The following is a 15722-nucleotide window of genomic DNA, read 5'->3' as shown; positions in this document are numbered from 1 at the left end:
ATAATTTAAAATATATTCTAGTATTAGAACTAATATATTAGTTATTTATATATAATATTCCTACATATTTAATTTAAATAATAATTTTTAAAAAATATTTAAAAAATATTATAAGATTAAAAATTAATATAGTTAGTAAGATTTTTATAATAAATATAATTATAAATATAAAAAATATAAAAATATTTTAAAATTATATTAAAAAAGATATCAAATTTTATAATCTTATAAATTATATTATAATTATACTACTAAAAGATCTGTAGAAAAAATTATAAAAACATATAAAATTATATAATATTAATATTTTACTAAAACTATATTAAATTATAATATTAAAAATATCTTAAAAATTAAAACAAATAGCAGCTAATATAGATATTAAGATTTTGTAATATACAATATTTATAAGTTTTAATTTTTAAATTAATTAAAATCTTTAGCTAAGACTATTTGTTGTTGGAAAAGATATAGCAATAACTAATATGAAGTCTAAATAAAAATACTATTTTAATAAAAATTATAAATTTAAACTATTTTGGATATTAGATTCTTTAAAAAAATATATTATACAAATGACTTAGCTTTTAGAGTATATTTTAATTATATAGTATATTCTTTATATATACTATCAAAGTCTTAATTCTAAAAATATATAATACTACTAAAATCTTTTTTTGATAGTTAAATTGGCTGAAAATAATAGAAACTAAATAGAATAATTAAAAAATATATATTTAATTGTGTGAACCAGCTGTTTATTATATATTTTTTTAAGAGATAAATATATATTATAAAAATTAATAATAGTAAATAAATATAATATTTTAAAATATATTAAATAATCTATAAAAACTGTGAAAAGTCCGGTTTTAATTTTAAAAAAATTGTATTGTAATTTTCAATAATATTATTTTAAAACTTATAATTATTATTATTATATTTTTATACTTATATAATAGATTTTAGTATAAAATTTCAAAGTTAATCTATATATATATACCAACCGATAAGTCTTTATAAATTATCTAGTAGAATCCTATATTTAAAAAAATATTATACAATTTTTAGTAAGTAGTATTTTTATAAAATAAAATAATTAATTAAATATTATATATATTTAAATTAAGTAGTTAAAATAAAGTATTGATATTTATATATATATAAAAAAATAATTTTATTTTTCTATATAAACAACTTTCTTTTTGCTATATTTAATATAATAAAAATTAAAATTATAGTATATAAATTTAGAAAAGTTTTATAATTAAAATACTTTAATAACTTAATAAAATTTCTTAATAGTTTTATATACTAAAATTATAAGACTAGAATAATAATTATTAATTAATGGATTTATATTAATAAACTTTTTATCAACTATAATATAAATAATTATTATATAAAAAGTTTCTATAAACTCTAAATATTATAAAATATTATTTAAAAGTTTTAATTTTATAAATTTAAATTAACATAAGAAATACTAGAAAAACTAAATTAGTTAATAATAAAAATATATGTTAATATTGAAAATACTATATATAAATTTTAATATTAAATAATCTTTCTGTAGTCAATAAATAAAAATATTATTGAATATATTTTATATTATTTTAAAAAAATTTATATTTAATATTATGTACAGTTGAGTTGTAGTAAATAATTTAGAATATATATTAATATTTTATCTATAAATAATAATAATATAAAATTTATAAAATTTATATTATTATAAATATAAGATTTTCGGTATTATAGTCTATATATAAATATATAGTTTTAATAATTTTATTTATATTAGTTAAATATATAATATTTTATAAAAGATTTATAAGACTATTTTTTATATAAATCTATTCTAAAAATAAATCTGTTTATTAATAAAAAATAATTATATATATGAATTTGAATAATATAATTAACTTTATTTATATATCTATAGTTCTAAAATTGATATAATAAGTTAATATTAGATTATTTTATATAAAAAACATATAATAAAATAGTAAGATAGACTTGTAGTATATGAATATAAAAAAATCTTAAAAATAGTTTTATTAATGTTAAGAAGCGGGCTGGTGTCTGGTTCTTAGTCTGGCTGGGTGATAGAAATATCAGCTCTAGCTGGATAATCTTCTATAACCAGTTGTCTAACTTGTTTACTAGCTACTGGATTAGACTATTTTTAGATTTATAAATAAAATATAGTTTAAAAAGCTATAAGCAGAATCAAAAATAAACAGACAATTAAAAAGATTATAGATTATATATAAAATAGTTAAAAAAACAGTCAAAGTATTAAAATCAAATAAATTAAACAAATTAAATAGATTTAATAGATTAAATAGATTAAATAGATCAAATAGATTATATAGATTAAATAGATTAAATAGATTAAATAGATAGAATAGATAGAATAAATATATTAAGTCTATATTATAATAGTACATTTTTTTTTCTAAAATCAAGCTCTGTTAAAATATAGATTATAGTTTATTAGAATAGTAATAATAGAAGTTCTTAACTATCTAATAGATATTCTCTAAATATTAAAATATTATTTAAATAAATAATATAAAATATAATAAAATAATCTTTTATAATATTATTAATATATTATTAAAATATAATAGGGCTTCTGTAAGTCTAAATAATATTATAAATATTTTATATAATTTTAAATAGTTTAGAATATAATAAAATATTTCTAACTCTTCTTAATTCTAATATTATTAAAGATACTAATAATATTAATTCTTATAAAAGATTTGATTTTTTTAGATTATTTATAGTTTTTTTATAAGTAGAAAAAGGTATTTTTTATATAAAAATAATATTTGAAATATAATAATTAATATAAATGTTAGATTTTTTTAGATTTTTTAAAAGCTATTTTTTAAGGCTTATAATTTATCTTAGAATATTCTATAAAAAAAATCAAATAATAGATTTTTTTATTTTTTAGGATAATAATATAGTTATATTCTTAATATAGAAGTAGCGTTTCAGTCTTTTTAAAAAAATTATTTTTAAATTTTTTGAATTTTTTAAATAGAGTTGGTTCTTCTAGCTTATTAAAAATCTATAATATTTTATTAATTTAATTAATTATTATTATAAATATTAGATAGTTATAGTATATATAAATAGTCTATATAGTTAATAAAACTAAAGAAAGATTTTTTTATTAGAATTTTTAAAGATATAATATTCTTAGAACAAACTTTTATTAATATATTATATAATATTCTAATTTTTTAAAATCTTAATAGAATATAATAATAGATATAATAATACTAACTAGTAAACTAAACTATATATATAAATTAATTAATACAAATATTATAGACTTTTAGCTATAAAAATCTAAGAATAATTAGATAATAAATAAAATAAATAATTAGAAAAAATATACCTTTTTTTATATGATTCTAAATTTTTAGAATTATTTAGATATAATAAATAATATAGTCTGAGTTTTTTTATTAATTATTAAATTCTATAATTATTTTATAAATTTTTAGAAAATATAATAATAACTTATTTAGGCTTAAGCCTAGCTTTAGTTTATTATTCTTAAAATAAAATATTTAGTATTAATTATAATATAGATTAAAATTTTTCTATTTTTAGAATTTAAAATAATAACAATAACTATTAAATTAGTTTTTAGGAGTTTTTTCTTAATAGAAATTTCTTTAAATATAATTTTTAAAACAATATATAATTATGCTAAAGAATTAATCTATTACTAGTTTAAAATAAACTTACTTTTTTAATTATTTATTAAAATCGAATAAGTACAAATATTTAAATTATAATAAAAAATAAAATTAAAAAGTCTATGGGACTTATAAATAAATCTAGTTATTAAAAATAGATTTTATAAAATAATAAAAAATTAAATAATATCTCAGAAGTAAATAAATATTAAAATTTAAAAATAATAAATATAGTAAGTAAGTATAAAGATTTAGAAACAAAAAATATATAAATAATATTGATAGTACTTTAATATTAGACTTAAAATAATTTTTAATAAAATAGTAGTCTAATCTAAGTAGAAGTATTCTTAGTAATTATAGTAATTAGTTTTTTAATAAAAAGATTAATAATATAAAGTAAATAGATTTATAGAATTATATTTAGAAATAATAGACTTTTCTATATAGTTATTATTCCGAGGTTTATACTAGTTCTTAGAATTATAAAATCTAGAATTAAAAAAAGATTCTTAAAAATAGTTATAAACTTCGGTGTTATATTATAAATAGTAATTATTTAAAATCTAAAAAAGTAAACTAAGTTATAATAGTTTTTTTAAAAAAAATATCAATTGAAAAAATATATTTTAATAATCTCGGCGAATATAATCTTCAAATATAAAAAGAAAAATATTTAAATATATATATACTTCTCGGGCTAAGTATTTAAATTTAGCAAAAAATACTATAAAATTATAAGATTTTTATTTTGATTAATATAATCTATTATATATAGTTCTGATCTAATTAGAATCATTAAAAAAAATTTAAATAAATATAAAATATTAATAAAATTATCTAAATTATATTTTCTATTTTTAATATAAGATTATATTTAGATATATAATATTTTATTTAAGCAGCTGGTTATATATAACTTTTAGATAGTAGTAGTTATATATTAGTATATTTATATTTATTTTTTTAATTTAAAAAATAAATTAATAAAAATTAGATTAGTTGTCTTTAAACTTATTAAAGTTAGATAGATATTTAAAAAGAAAAGAATAAAAACAGAAAATTTAAAATTAATTAATATAAATATTTTTATTATAGCAGCTGTAGTATTTCTAATAATAAATATAGATTTTAATATATATATATAAATACTTACTATAAAAATAGTAATCTGAATGATTTTAATATATTAATATTAGATTTAAATTTTTTATAGTAATCTTACGGGTAGTAATAATATTAAATAATAGTTAGATTATCTTATTTCTTTTCTACTAGGTCTGGTTGGATTAGAATATGAATAAAGTTTTCTTTAGAATAAGCTGATTCTAGGCTTTTATAATATATTTATATAAATCTAATTATAGTAGTTATACTATTTCTTAGAATATTTATTAATATATTAAGCAAACCTTTTTGGATTATTTAGTATAATTAAAAGTTATAGAATTACTAGTATCTTATTAAAATTATTATTTCTAAAAATTAAAGCTATATAATATTAGAAAACAGGTTAATATCTAGTTTTTAGTCAAACTAAATAGTAAAAATAAAAGTTCTAGCTGGATAATTCTTTATAACTAGTTTTCTAAATTTTTTACTAGCTATTAGATTAGATTATTTTTAGATTTCTAGATAAGATATAGCTCGAAGAGCTATAAACAGAATTAAAAATAAATAAATAGTTAAAAAGATTATAGATTATATATAAAATAGTTAGAAAAAACAGTCAGATTATTAGAATTAAATAGATTAAATAGATTAAATAGATTAAATAGATTAAATAGATTAAATAGATTAAATAGATTAAATAGATTAAATAGATTAAATAGATTAAATAGATTAAACAGATAGAACAGGCAGAATAGATATATTAGGTCTATATTATAATAATTAAGCTTTTTTTTACAGCAGACCTTATATTATTCAAATATTTATTTAAATGGATTAAATATTATTTATATTAATTTATATATTTTAGTAATATTATTATATAAAGAACTATTTATATTTTTTATAATTATTTTACTAATAAAATTTATTAATTCTATTTTATACAACTATTTTAATATTTTAATACTAAAAGAGTAATCTATCTTTTCTATTATAATAATTTTATATAGTTTAAATAGCTTGAGAATATGAAGATCTCACAGTAAATTAAAAAAATATATAAAATATCTGGTTTTATATTAGCTTAGCAGCTTACTATTTTTAACCGCTAGTTTAAATAAATGTTTAGATAGCTGGAATTTATCTCTTTTTATGCTCTTTTTAAAAAATATCAGGCTTGTTTGTATATTGATATATTCAATATCTATTAAGTTTAAATTAATTTATAAATATTTATAAGATTATATTATTAAATAAGATTTTAATCAAAAATTAAGTTCTATCAAGATACTAATACTAATATTTGAGAAAATAGATAATAATAAAAAGTTTTTAATTTAAAATATTTTAGTTTAGTTTTATATTTAAGACTTTTTTAGATTATATGATAATAAGATATTATTATTTAGTTGGTTTAGATTAAATTAGAATATCAGCTATTTTTTTATTATAGATATTAGTTTTAATCCAGATAGATTAAATTAGATTAAAAAAATATAATAGAAAAATAGTTTAAAAAATATGAATAAATTAATAAAATACTAGTTTTTTAACTAAAAATAATTTAATAAATATTAGATCTTCCTTTCTTTAGCTTTTTTTAGTATATTAGTAAAAAATAAAACTAATAAAAAAATTTCAAATAAATTAATAAGAAAAATTATAGATTTTTAGAAAACTGTAAATATTATAATAAATAATAAATAATAGTTATAAAATAATAATTTTAATCTAACTAAAATTTACTATAATATTATTATAAAAAATAATATAGCTTAAAAATTTAACTCATTTCTGAAAAAAATATTTTAAAATTTTAACATATAAATTAATCTACTATACTTATATGAATATTACTTTAATATATTTAATATATTTATATCTTATTATTCAAAAAATATTAAAACTATTTAGATATATAATATAAATAATAAAAAATATTATAAAAAAAGTTAAATAAATATAGTTTTCAAAACATATAAAAATATTACTTAAACAAAATAATATTATTATATATTTAAAATAGTTATAATATATATGAAATATAATTTCCTATTTATTGTTTAATATAGATATAATGGTAGATATTCACAATGTCAATATTACTAAAATATTTATATTCTACAAAATAATTAAAAATGTTAAAACTTAAAAAAGTAGATATTAATTTTTAATAATAATTCTATAGTTTATAATAATCTATATATAGATATAAACTTTTATTCTTCAAATATATAAAAAAAATAAAAGTTTTTAAAGAAATTTTTTAAAAATTATTTTTTTATTAATAATATTTCTATTTATATAATTTTTAAAATTAGAAAAGATTTTGGAATAGAAAATAAATAGAATTAACTAGTAAAAATTTATTTTTAATAAAGTTCATAATATAATTCTTATTATGATATTCTGAAAGACTTTTTAAATAATTAAATAAGAAATATTTATAAATTCTACGGATTTTAATAAAATAAAATTATTTTAAAAAGAATTTGATAATTTTTTATTTTTAAAAAGCTATAGCTTTTCTAAGATTTTAACTAAAATATATATATAAATATAATTCTAGCAAGTTTTAATACATTTTTAAAAATTTAATTTTCAAATATAAATAAATTTAAACTATTATCATTTATCTTGTAAAAATAGATAAATTTTATAATTTATAAATATAATTATAAATAGTAATATTAAAATATTTTAAATAAGAATAATATATATTCTAATAAAGTATTATTATATACATTTAAATTAATAATATTTAAAAATATTTTATATTTTATAGTTAATAATTACAGTATAATTGATAACTTCTAGCTAAAAAAATATTATATTAATTTAGAAAAAAATATTAATATATAAAATTATTATTAACCAAATTATATATTATATTATTATTAATATATATATAAATCTTTTTAGTATAAAATATTTATATAAATATTAATATTTTGTTAGGTATTTCTAGTTTTTAACTTCGGATTAAAATAAAAAATTAATTCTAATCTATTTTATTTTTTATATTATTTTTTAAATTATAATTTTTATATTAAGACTAATTTTTTTTAAAAAATTTCAATTAGTCAAACATTTAATGCTGTTATATAAAAAATATTAAAAAAGTTTTCTTATTAAATTCATATAATTAGAATTAGAATTATAAAATTATATATTATTATAAAATTAGAATTAGTTTTAATAAAATCTTTAATAATTTTAATTTTTATTTTTATTTCACGTATTAAAAGTATAAGTAATAATAATAAATAATAAAAAATAGTATTTTATTTTATTTCTTAGATAGTTAATATATATATGCTTATATATAATAACTAAAGTTATAAAATAGCTTAATAAAAAATATAATTTTAGTTTTGCTAATAATTTTAGAAAAATATCATTTCAAAATATTAAAATAAATATAAAACTTATATAAATTTTAATTATTTTTTATTAGATTTTTTAACTGGCTTAAAATATTAGATTTAAAAATAAGATTTATTTTAAGAATATAAGTTATAAATAACTAATAAATTTTTTATTCAGATAATAATTTATTAAAATATTAATTTTTTTTATTAATAGGTTATACTTATATAGTTTATAGTTTTAAGAATCTTATAATAATTAGTACTAAGTTTGATAGATATTTTCAAAAAATTTGTAATTTAAATTATAAAATTATTTTGATTATTTTTAAATATTAAAGAGAAGTTTGAATTATAAAATATTTTTAATTTTAATATTTATTTTAAAATTATATAGAAAAAGAAAGATTTTTATTAGTAACTTAATATTAATTTAATATTATTTTATTAAGTCCTTTTTATCATTTAATAGTTTAATAATATAGATATTAATAATTTTATAAATAGCTAATAATATTTTTAACTGTAGTAAGATTTTCCAAAAAATTCTAAAAATATTAATAATAAAAAGTTTTTAAAAATAAAAAGAATTTCTGATTTTAAGTTATTGTTTTAATATAATTATTAGAATAGTATACTGTATTCTATAAATACTAAAACAAATTAGAATCATTAAAAAAATATTAGTTAGATATAGAATAATAATAATCTAATTGATTGATAAAATTAATTCTTAATTTTTTGTAGTTTAGTAAGAAAAAGAAAGTTAAGTATATAAAAAGAATTATAGTTATCAATATTATAATTATTATATATAAAAAATAAAAAAGACTCATAAATAGCTAATCAGGGTGTTAAGGATTACCTGTAATAATATTATATTTTACTTATTTTCTATTTTAAAGATATAAGTAGTTTTATATGCTCTTTTCTTATATATGACTTAGTAGCAATCTTTTCATTTATAAAAAATATGATAGATCTGAAATTATATAATCTTAGATTCTACTACTTCTCAAAGGAAAGACCATATAGCTGTATGTACACTGAATATATATATCTATATTTCTTTTCCACAGCTCTTTCTGATTATTCTATATATAATATATCATTTCTTTATTTTCTGCTTGTTTCTAATTTTATTATAGCTTTTCAAGCTATGTCCTGTCTATAAATCTAGTAATAGTCTGACTGAGTAGCTAGATAAGAGTTCAGAGAACTCTATAAGAGAGTTTCCAGCCCCAACTGCTATACCTTCCAACCCTCGCCAGCCCGCATCTTGACACTATCCGAGTAGTAGGCACAGAGACTTGATACTGCAACACAGAATGCTGCAGCACATAAAGCCGATCACAGAAGACTACAAAGAACTATTGAGGAACTTCAAACACCAGAATAAAGTAAGTATCTACTTTTAGTTAGTAGCTTGATTATGGAATATTTTACTATGTACATACTGTATATCTGGTTAAAGGTTAAATCGAATAAGTCACAGTACTACTACTTGTAATATTTTCATTGTACTGTTCGCACTCGCTGACAATCGCCGGTGAGTACAAAAGTAGTAAAAATATATATTACATACCTGGGTGCCTTCAGATTGTAAATGTCAGCAGTCCCACACCTCACACTTACTAACATAATCAGTAAGCGAGTCAGCCACCCATGTATTATATATATAAAGCTGATTTCAATCTTTAAATATTTCAATAATCTTAGAATATATACTTTGAGAAGTCTGTAATATTTAGTTTAAGAACTTAGTTAATATAAATAAATTACTTTATGTTCTTCTAAAATCTATTATTTACTAGTAGTAATTCTCTAATAGAGTATAATTTTTGTAAGATATATAAATAGTATATATTAAAGCTAATAAAGATAATTAAAATTTCTTATTTCGTAGATAAAAAGATTATATATATATATATATATGTAATCTTCAATATCTAATTTGAAAAACAATTTAATAGAAACTGGTTAAGATAATATGATCTAGAAATCAGCTATTTTATATATAATATATGGGTGGCCGACTGGCTCATATAGCCGACTCGCTTACCAAATACGTTACCTGCCGCTCTCTAATAAGGTATCGATCTGAGGAAGTTGAACAATTATATCACCAAACAGCTTCAACAGCCAGCTGAGTCAACCGAAATGTAAGATTCTAATTAATCAAATACTGCCGGATAGATCTAGGGTGGGCTTTTCGCCACCGAGGACCCATTTACTCGTACTATATGAGACCGCCATACTAAGTAGTATTGCAAAATCATTACTAATAGGGCCCAAGTTAGTGAGTCTTGTGAGAAAACCAAGGTATTAGGCAGAGTGTTTACCCCACTACGATTTTACAAGGAAGCGGTAGAAGAGCAATGAAGGCGGTCAATCTGCTGGGCAATGGCGAAAACTGATACTTGTAAAGAGTACAACCATTTTCCCTACAAAAACCATGTGGAGTATATACCATTCAGCCAGGAGGCGGCCACTTGTCTGATCTTCCCAGAACATTTTTTCTACATCATAGGGATGAGATAGTGGAAGTCATACACCTTGAATGTTCAAACGACCCTACACATTTGATAGCAGTGCTGTTAATAGGCAAAAGTCTAGCCAGTGAGACCAGAAGCTACATGTCCTCCATACGGAACCTAACAAAGAGTCTGCCGGAACAACCCCACAACACATATCACAAAGTCACAACTCGGGAAATCAAAGTCCGAGTTCGCATACCTTAGAATGTCGTGCTAAGGTGTATGCTATCACTATCACTAATTCGCTGCAGATGCCCCTCTGCCAATTCGCTCTTCAGCGCACAAATAGCAATTTCTCTGTCCAGTTTGTCCCAGTCGTGCGCACCAAGGCGAATCAGTCTCCGATGGTCAATTGTCTGCTCAATGAGTCTGTCTTTATCGATATCCAATTGAGAGAGGCGCTTTTCCATAAGGATGTTGAGGCCAGAGGAAAAGGGTCTGCCTTCAGTTACAATTGCACGTAGTCCGGATAAGTGGTTAGGAATCTTCTGCACGCGCGAGTGAGTATGCCCAGGGACACTATTCTGTCTGCCAGACGATTGTCGATTTGTCTCGGCTATTGGTGTTGTAGGGGGCAAACTGCTGCGCGGGCCAGTCGGAGGAGCTCCGTGGAGTCCAATAGATGCACCTCCGCGACGCGCTGACGTTGCTAACCAGGAATTATCTTTGAAGCTCGCACCACCACGGGGCCGAGTCGGGGCTGATAGTAAAGAAATGTTCGACCCGCGATTTTGCTGCGGCAAAACTCTGAGGCCGTGTGAAGGACCGGACGGTGGCGCTTGGGATTGTGCGGCGTTGTAAGCTTTCGGCTGTGTTGGGACACTATTGGGATGAAAAGCAGCGGGCATGTGTGCTTTTCCAGTGAACTGGGCATCGGAAGACCGACGTCGGTCATCTCGGTCTGTACCTCGCCTCTCTGTAGCGGTGCGCGCATGGTCTGGGGCAGGCACCCTTGATCTTACTTCCTCATGCCTGGGCTTATCTGTCAACGAACCTGGGGGATCTTCGCGTAATCTTGGATAATCTGAGTTTCTAGGTTGATAGCAAATAGGTGTACGATGCGACGGAGAGCGAGCCCGGATTTGGTCGGGAAAGGCGTTGGATCTCTCATTGACCGGAGATGACCGTCTTGAGTTGGGTAAAGAAGCAGAGGCCGACGTGTGCGCTGGAGATGGTTCACCCTTGGCAGATGGTGATGACCGCTTTTGAGATACGCCAAACTCTGGTGCCCGATCTCTGCGGACTGTGTGTAAAGGACTGCGTGGTCGGTGCAGTAGGGGGGTGCGGCCACTGCTATCTCGAGCTGGTAGTTCAGCTTTTGAATACTTGTCTGCGGGGAGAGAAGGACGCTCTCTACGGGGTTGCCTGAAATTTCGACCGGGGGGCGACGCTTCTCGCAATCTTTTCGGGGTGCTTCGGCCCCAACTCATCTCCCGATACGGGCCATCGCCATAAGGTGATCTTGATCGCCACAGTGACTGATGTGGTGATCGATTTCTGCCTTCCCTCCTGGGCGAGAAACGGCGGGGTGGAGAGGATGTCTTCTGATAAGAGCCCAGTACAGTATCTCGACTGTAGAAATGAGGGCTACGTGAAGGGCGACGCCTGGAAGGAGCCGGTGACCGACTACGAGCACGGCCATATGTCCGATTACTGGGAACCCATGTGTCCGCGACGAGACGTGGAGATCGAACCCTGGGAGGTGATCTGCTGCGACGACTATAACCTCTAGAGCCAGCAGGTCTGTAGCTTTCACCACCGCGATGATCATCAAATCTAGGGTTGAAACTCCATCAGCCTCAATCGATTGGATGGAAATATAGGAAAGGGCATGTCGACCAAACCTTCTGTTGCGATCCCAGTCCATGTTGTCTTGTTACGGCTTCTGCTGGTTTCACAAGAAAATCAGGCTGTGCGTGTCAATGAGACTGTTGTCTTCCGGTCTTATATTAAAGAGAGTAGTACTGTATCCAACATCATTGGCTAGGGTTAGGCCGGAGAATGACTATTACCACTTCGGGCGCAGTAAGGATAGCTGGAGCTGAGGTGGATAGTAAAGGTGAAAGGATTTTGCCGCCTTGTTGCCGTTAGTTGGCTCTCACCGCTTTAAGATAGACTTGGCTACCTACTCTATACCAAATATGAAGATTCAGAAACCTGCGAAAGACACCTCATCAGATTATGAAGCCACTAAATTTGATATTATGAAGTTAAGCGGTGTGGAGACAATTAAATGTTTATATCTTAATATCCTACAAGTATACAGATAAATTCTAATAATATAAATCTAGCTAGAAATAGATAAAATGAAAGAAAATATTAAAGTTTTATTATTTCGAGTTTTTATTTTTAAAATGGAGAATAAAACTGTTTAAGTCTGCTTTTTGAAAGATTAGATTAAGTTATTAACACTATTTAATATAATATTATAATTACATTCTATAAATCTAATTATATCATAGAAATAAATTAATTAAATGGTGTTAGGAATCGGTGATCACGATTATGATAAGATTGATTGTTGAGATTGTTGGGAAAAAGAAAGAGTTCGGGAAGTCGAGATGACCGAAGAATACCCGAAGGCGGAAAATAACGACAGAATATCGACACAGCCAACATCCACCACATATAGCTAGTTAATTATCTTATAAATCTATTCGGCTAATATAGTTATATATCAAACTAGTAGTTTTATTGCAAAATAATTTTTATATATTATATAACTGCTAAATTATAGGCTTGAAAATATTAAACTTAAGTAATATTAAAAAAATATAAAAAAGATAAAATCAGATAGTAGAAAACATAATATAATATAAAACTAGAACTAGAAAGATAATAAGATTAATATAATATATACAAAGATAATGTTAAGGGAAAGGGATCAGTTAGATATAGAATAATAGCAGTCTAATTAATTTATAAAACTAAATTTTATTATACTATAATCTAGCAAGATAATAAAAAATTAAATATAAAAGAATTTAGAGTTATTAATACTATAAAAATTATATATAAAATATATAATAGACTTGTAAATAGTCTGCTAAAATATTAAAATATTTTTATAATAATTATATTTTTTATACAACTATTTTTAATAGTAAATAAATAATCTAACATTGCTGTTTTATTAAATAAATTAATTTATTCGGTAAAGCAGTACTGATAGATAAAAATTCTATAAAAACTAGTTTTGATAAAACTAATAATTATACTTTGATATTATTTTATTTTAGAAATGTAATACTTTATATAATTATTAATATTATAATTATATTTTAACTTCTTTTTTAATATTCTTTTTATTATTAATATTTTGTTATTCTTATATTTTATATGTATTTTTGTATTAATTTTCCGTCGAACTATAATTATTCTAATTTTTTTAAGATGAATATATTATACTTTTTTGCTTTTTTAGTATTAAAATATTAATAGTTGGTTATAGTTTCTATAATTAATTAATATATTTATTTTTTAATTTTTTAATTTTTTTTTAAAATACTTCTTTTTTTTAAGATCTACTTCTACTTAAAATATTTGATATTTATATTAATATAAAAAATTATAATTAAGCTTCCGGCAAACAGTTTATATCTAATTATTATTTAAATATTATATTATTAATATATTATATATAAGTCTAATTATATACTAATAAATAATTTCTAAATACTAATAAATAATTTCTAAAAGTTTTTTTATAATTATCAGCTGATTGTTGACTAGACAGCTATAAAGATATAAAAAAATAGTGTAAAATTATATTTAATTTTATACTACTTTATCGACTTTTAAAATAAAAACTAAAAATAGACTAGGATTTTTTTAATTATATATTTAGTTTTTTAATATATATATTAGTTTTTTAGTTTACTAATATTAAGCAGACCTACTATATAAAATATTATCTTATAATTATAATAAAAAATTATAATTATAAATGAAATTATTAGAATATTGAAAATTTATTAATAAATTAGTAGAAATATATCATTAAATATTATATTTTTATTGTAAAACATTATATTCTACTAGCTCGCCGGAACCATAATTTTAATTATTTTTATTTTTTATTTAATAATACCGATTACTTGCTATAATAAATAATTATTTTTTTAATTTTAAACAAAATAATTAAGGAGGTAACTAATATATATAATAATAATAATAATAAATAGTAAAAAATCTAGAATATCATAAAATTTTCTTTTATAAAAGTTTTTAGTAGTTTATAATATTATTTATATTTTTTAATAATCTTTTTATAAAAATATTTTTTTAGCTGTTTTGTACTATTATTTATTTTAACATTTTAATATTTATTAAATATATATAATATAAATCTAATATATTTATTCTTACAGTTTTTATATATTAATATATATATATATAATATTAATATATTATATCATATAGTTATATTACTTTTTTATAAGATATATACATATGTTATTTGTATCTATCTAGGTTTTATTTTTTAATTATTTTTTATTATATTTGGTTTAAGTCCTATAATATCAAAGTTTATTTTTCAGAATTATAGATTTTTTATAAAATATTGATTAAATTATCTACAAATAACTATTTATTATATTTAAAAACTATTTTTACTAATTAATTAAATAAAACTACTTTTTATAATAATATAATTTATTTAATATCTGCTTTATCATCTATTTTTTATTATTATTTAGATCTGGTATTAGTATTATTTTAATATTATTTCTTTTAATTTTTAAGATTTTAATAATAAGATATAAAATATATTATATAATTATATATATTATTTAAAAAGATATAAGCAAAATATTTATTTTTTTATTACTTTTATAATTTTAAAAAATTCTATAAGTTTTAGAATTAATTTTTAAGTAGTTTTTCTAAATTTAGTATTTAGAAATAATTTAATCAGATTTTTTTATTTAAATATATAAACTATTTTTCAAAGAGAAATAATATAATATTTATTATGA

The 15722-nt window shown here is 20.5% G+C and overlaps 1 protein-coding gene across 1 annotated transcript; it reads right to left on the bottom strand.

Moving 5' to 3' along the window:
- Window positions 1-10780: 10780 nt before the first annotated feature.
- On the bottom strand, window positions 10781-12574 carry BO72DRAFT_452519 (uncharacterized protein). Its single transcript, XM_040945742.1, has one exon. The coding sequence runs from the start codon at window positions 12171-12173 to the stop codon at window positions 10944-10946; it is 1230 nt and encodes a 409-aa protein (XP_040796628.1). The 5' UTR covers window positions 12174-12574; the 3' UTR covers window positions 10781-10943.
- Window positions 12575-15722: the final 3148 nt, after the last annotated feature.

Source organism: Aspergillus fijiensis, assembly GCF_003184825.1.
Source record: "Aspergillus fijiensis CBS 313.89 unplaced genomic scaffold BO72scaffold_72, whole genome shotgun sequence".
NCBI lineage: Eukaryota > Fungi > Ascomycota > Eurotiomycetes > Eurotiales > Aspergillaceae > Aspergillus > Aspergillus fijiensis.
The sequence above is the reverse complement of the archived record's forward strand: the minus strand, read 5'-3'. Positions and strand labels throughout refer to the sequence as shown.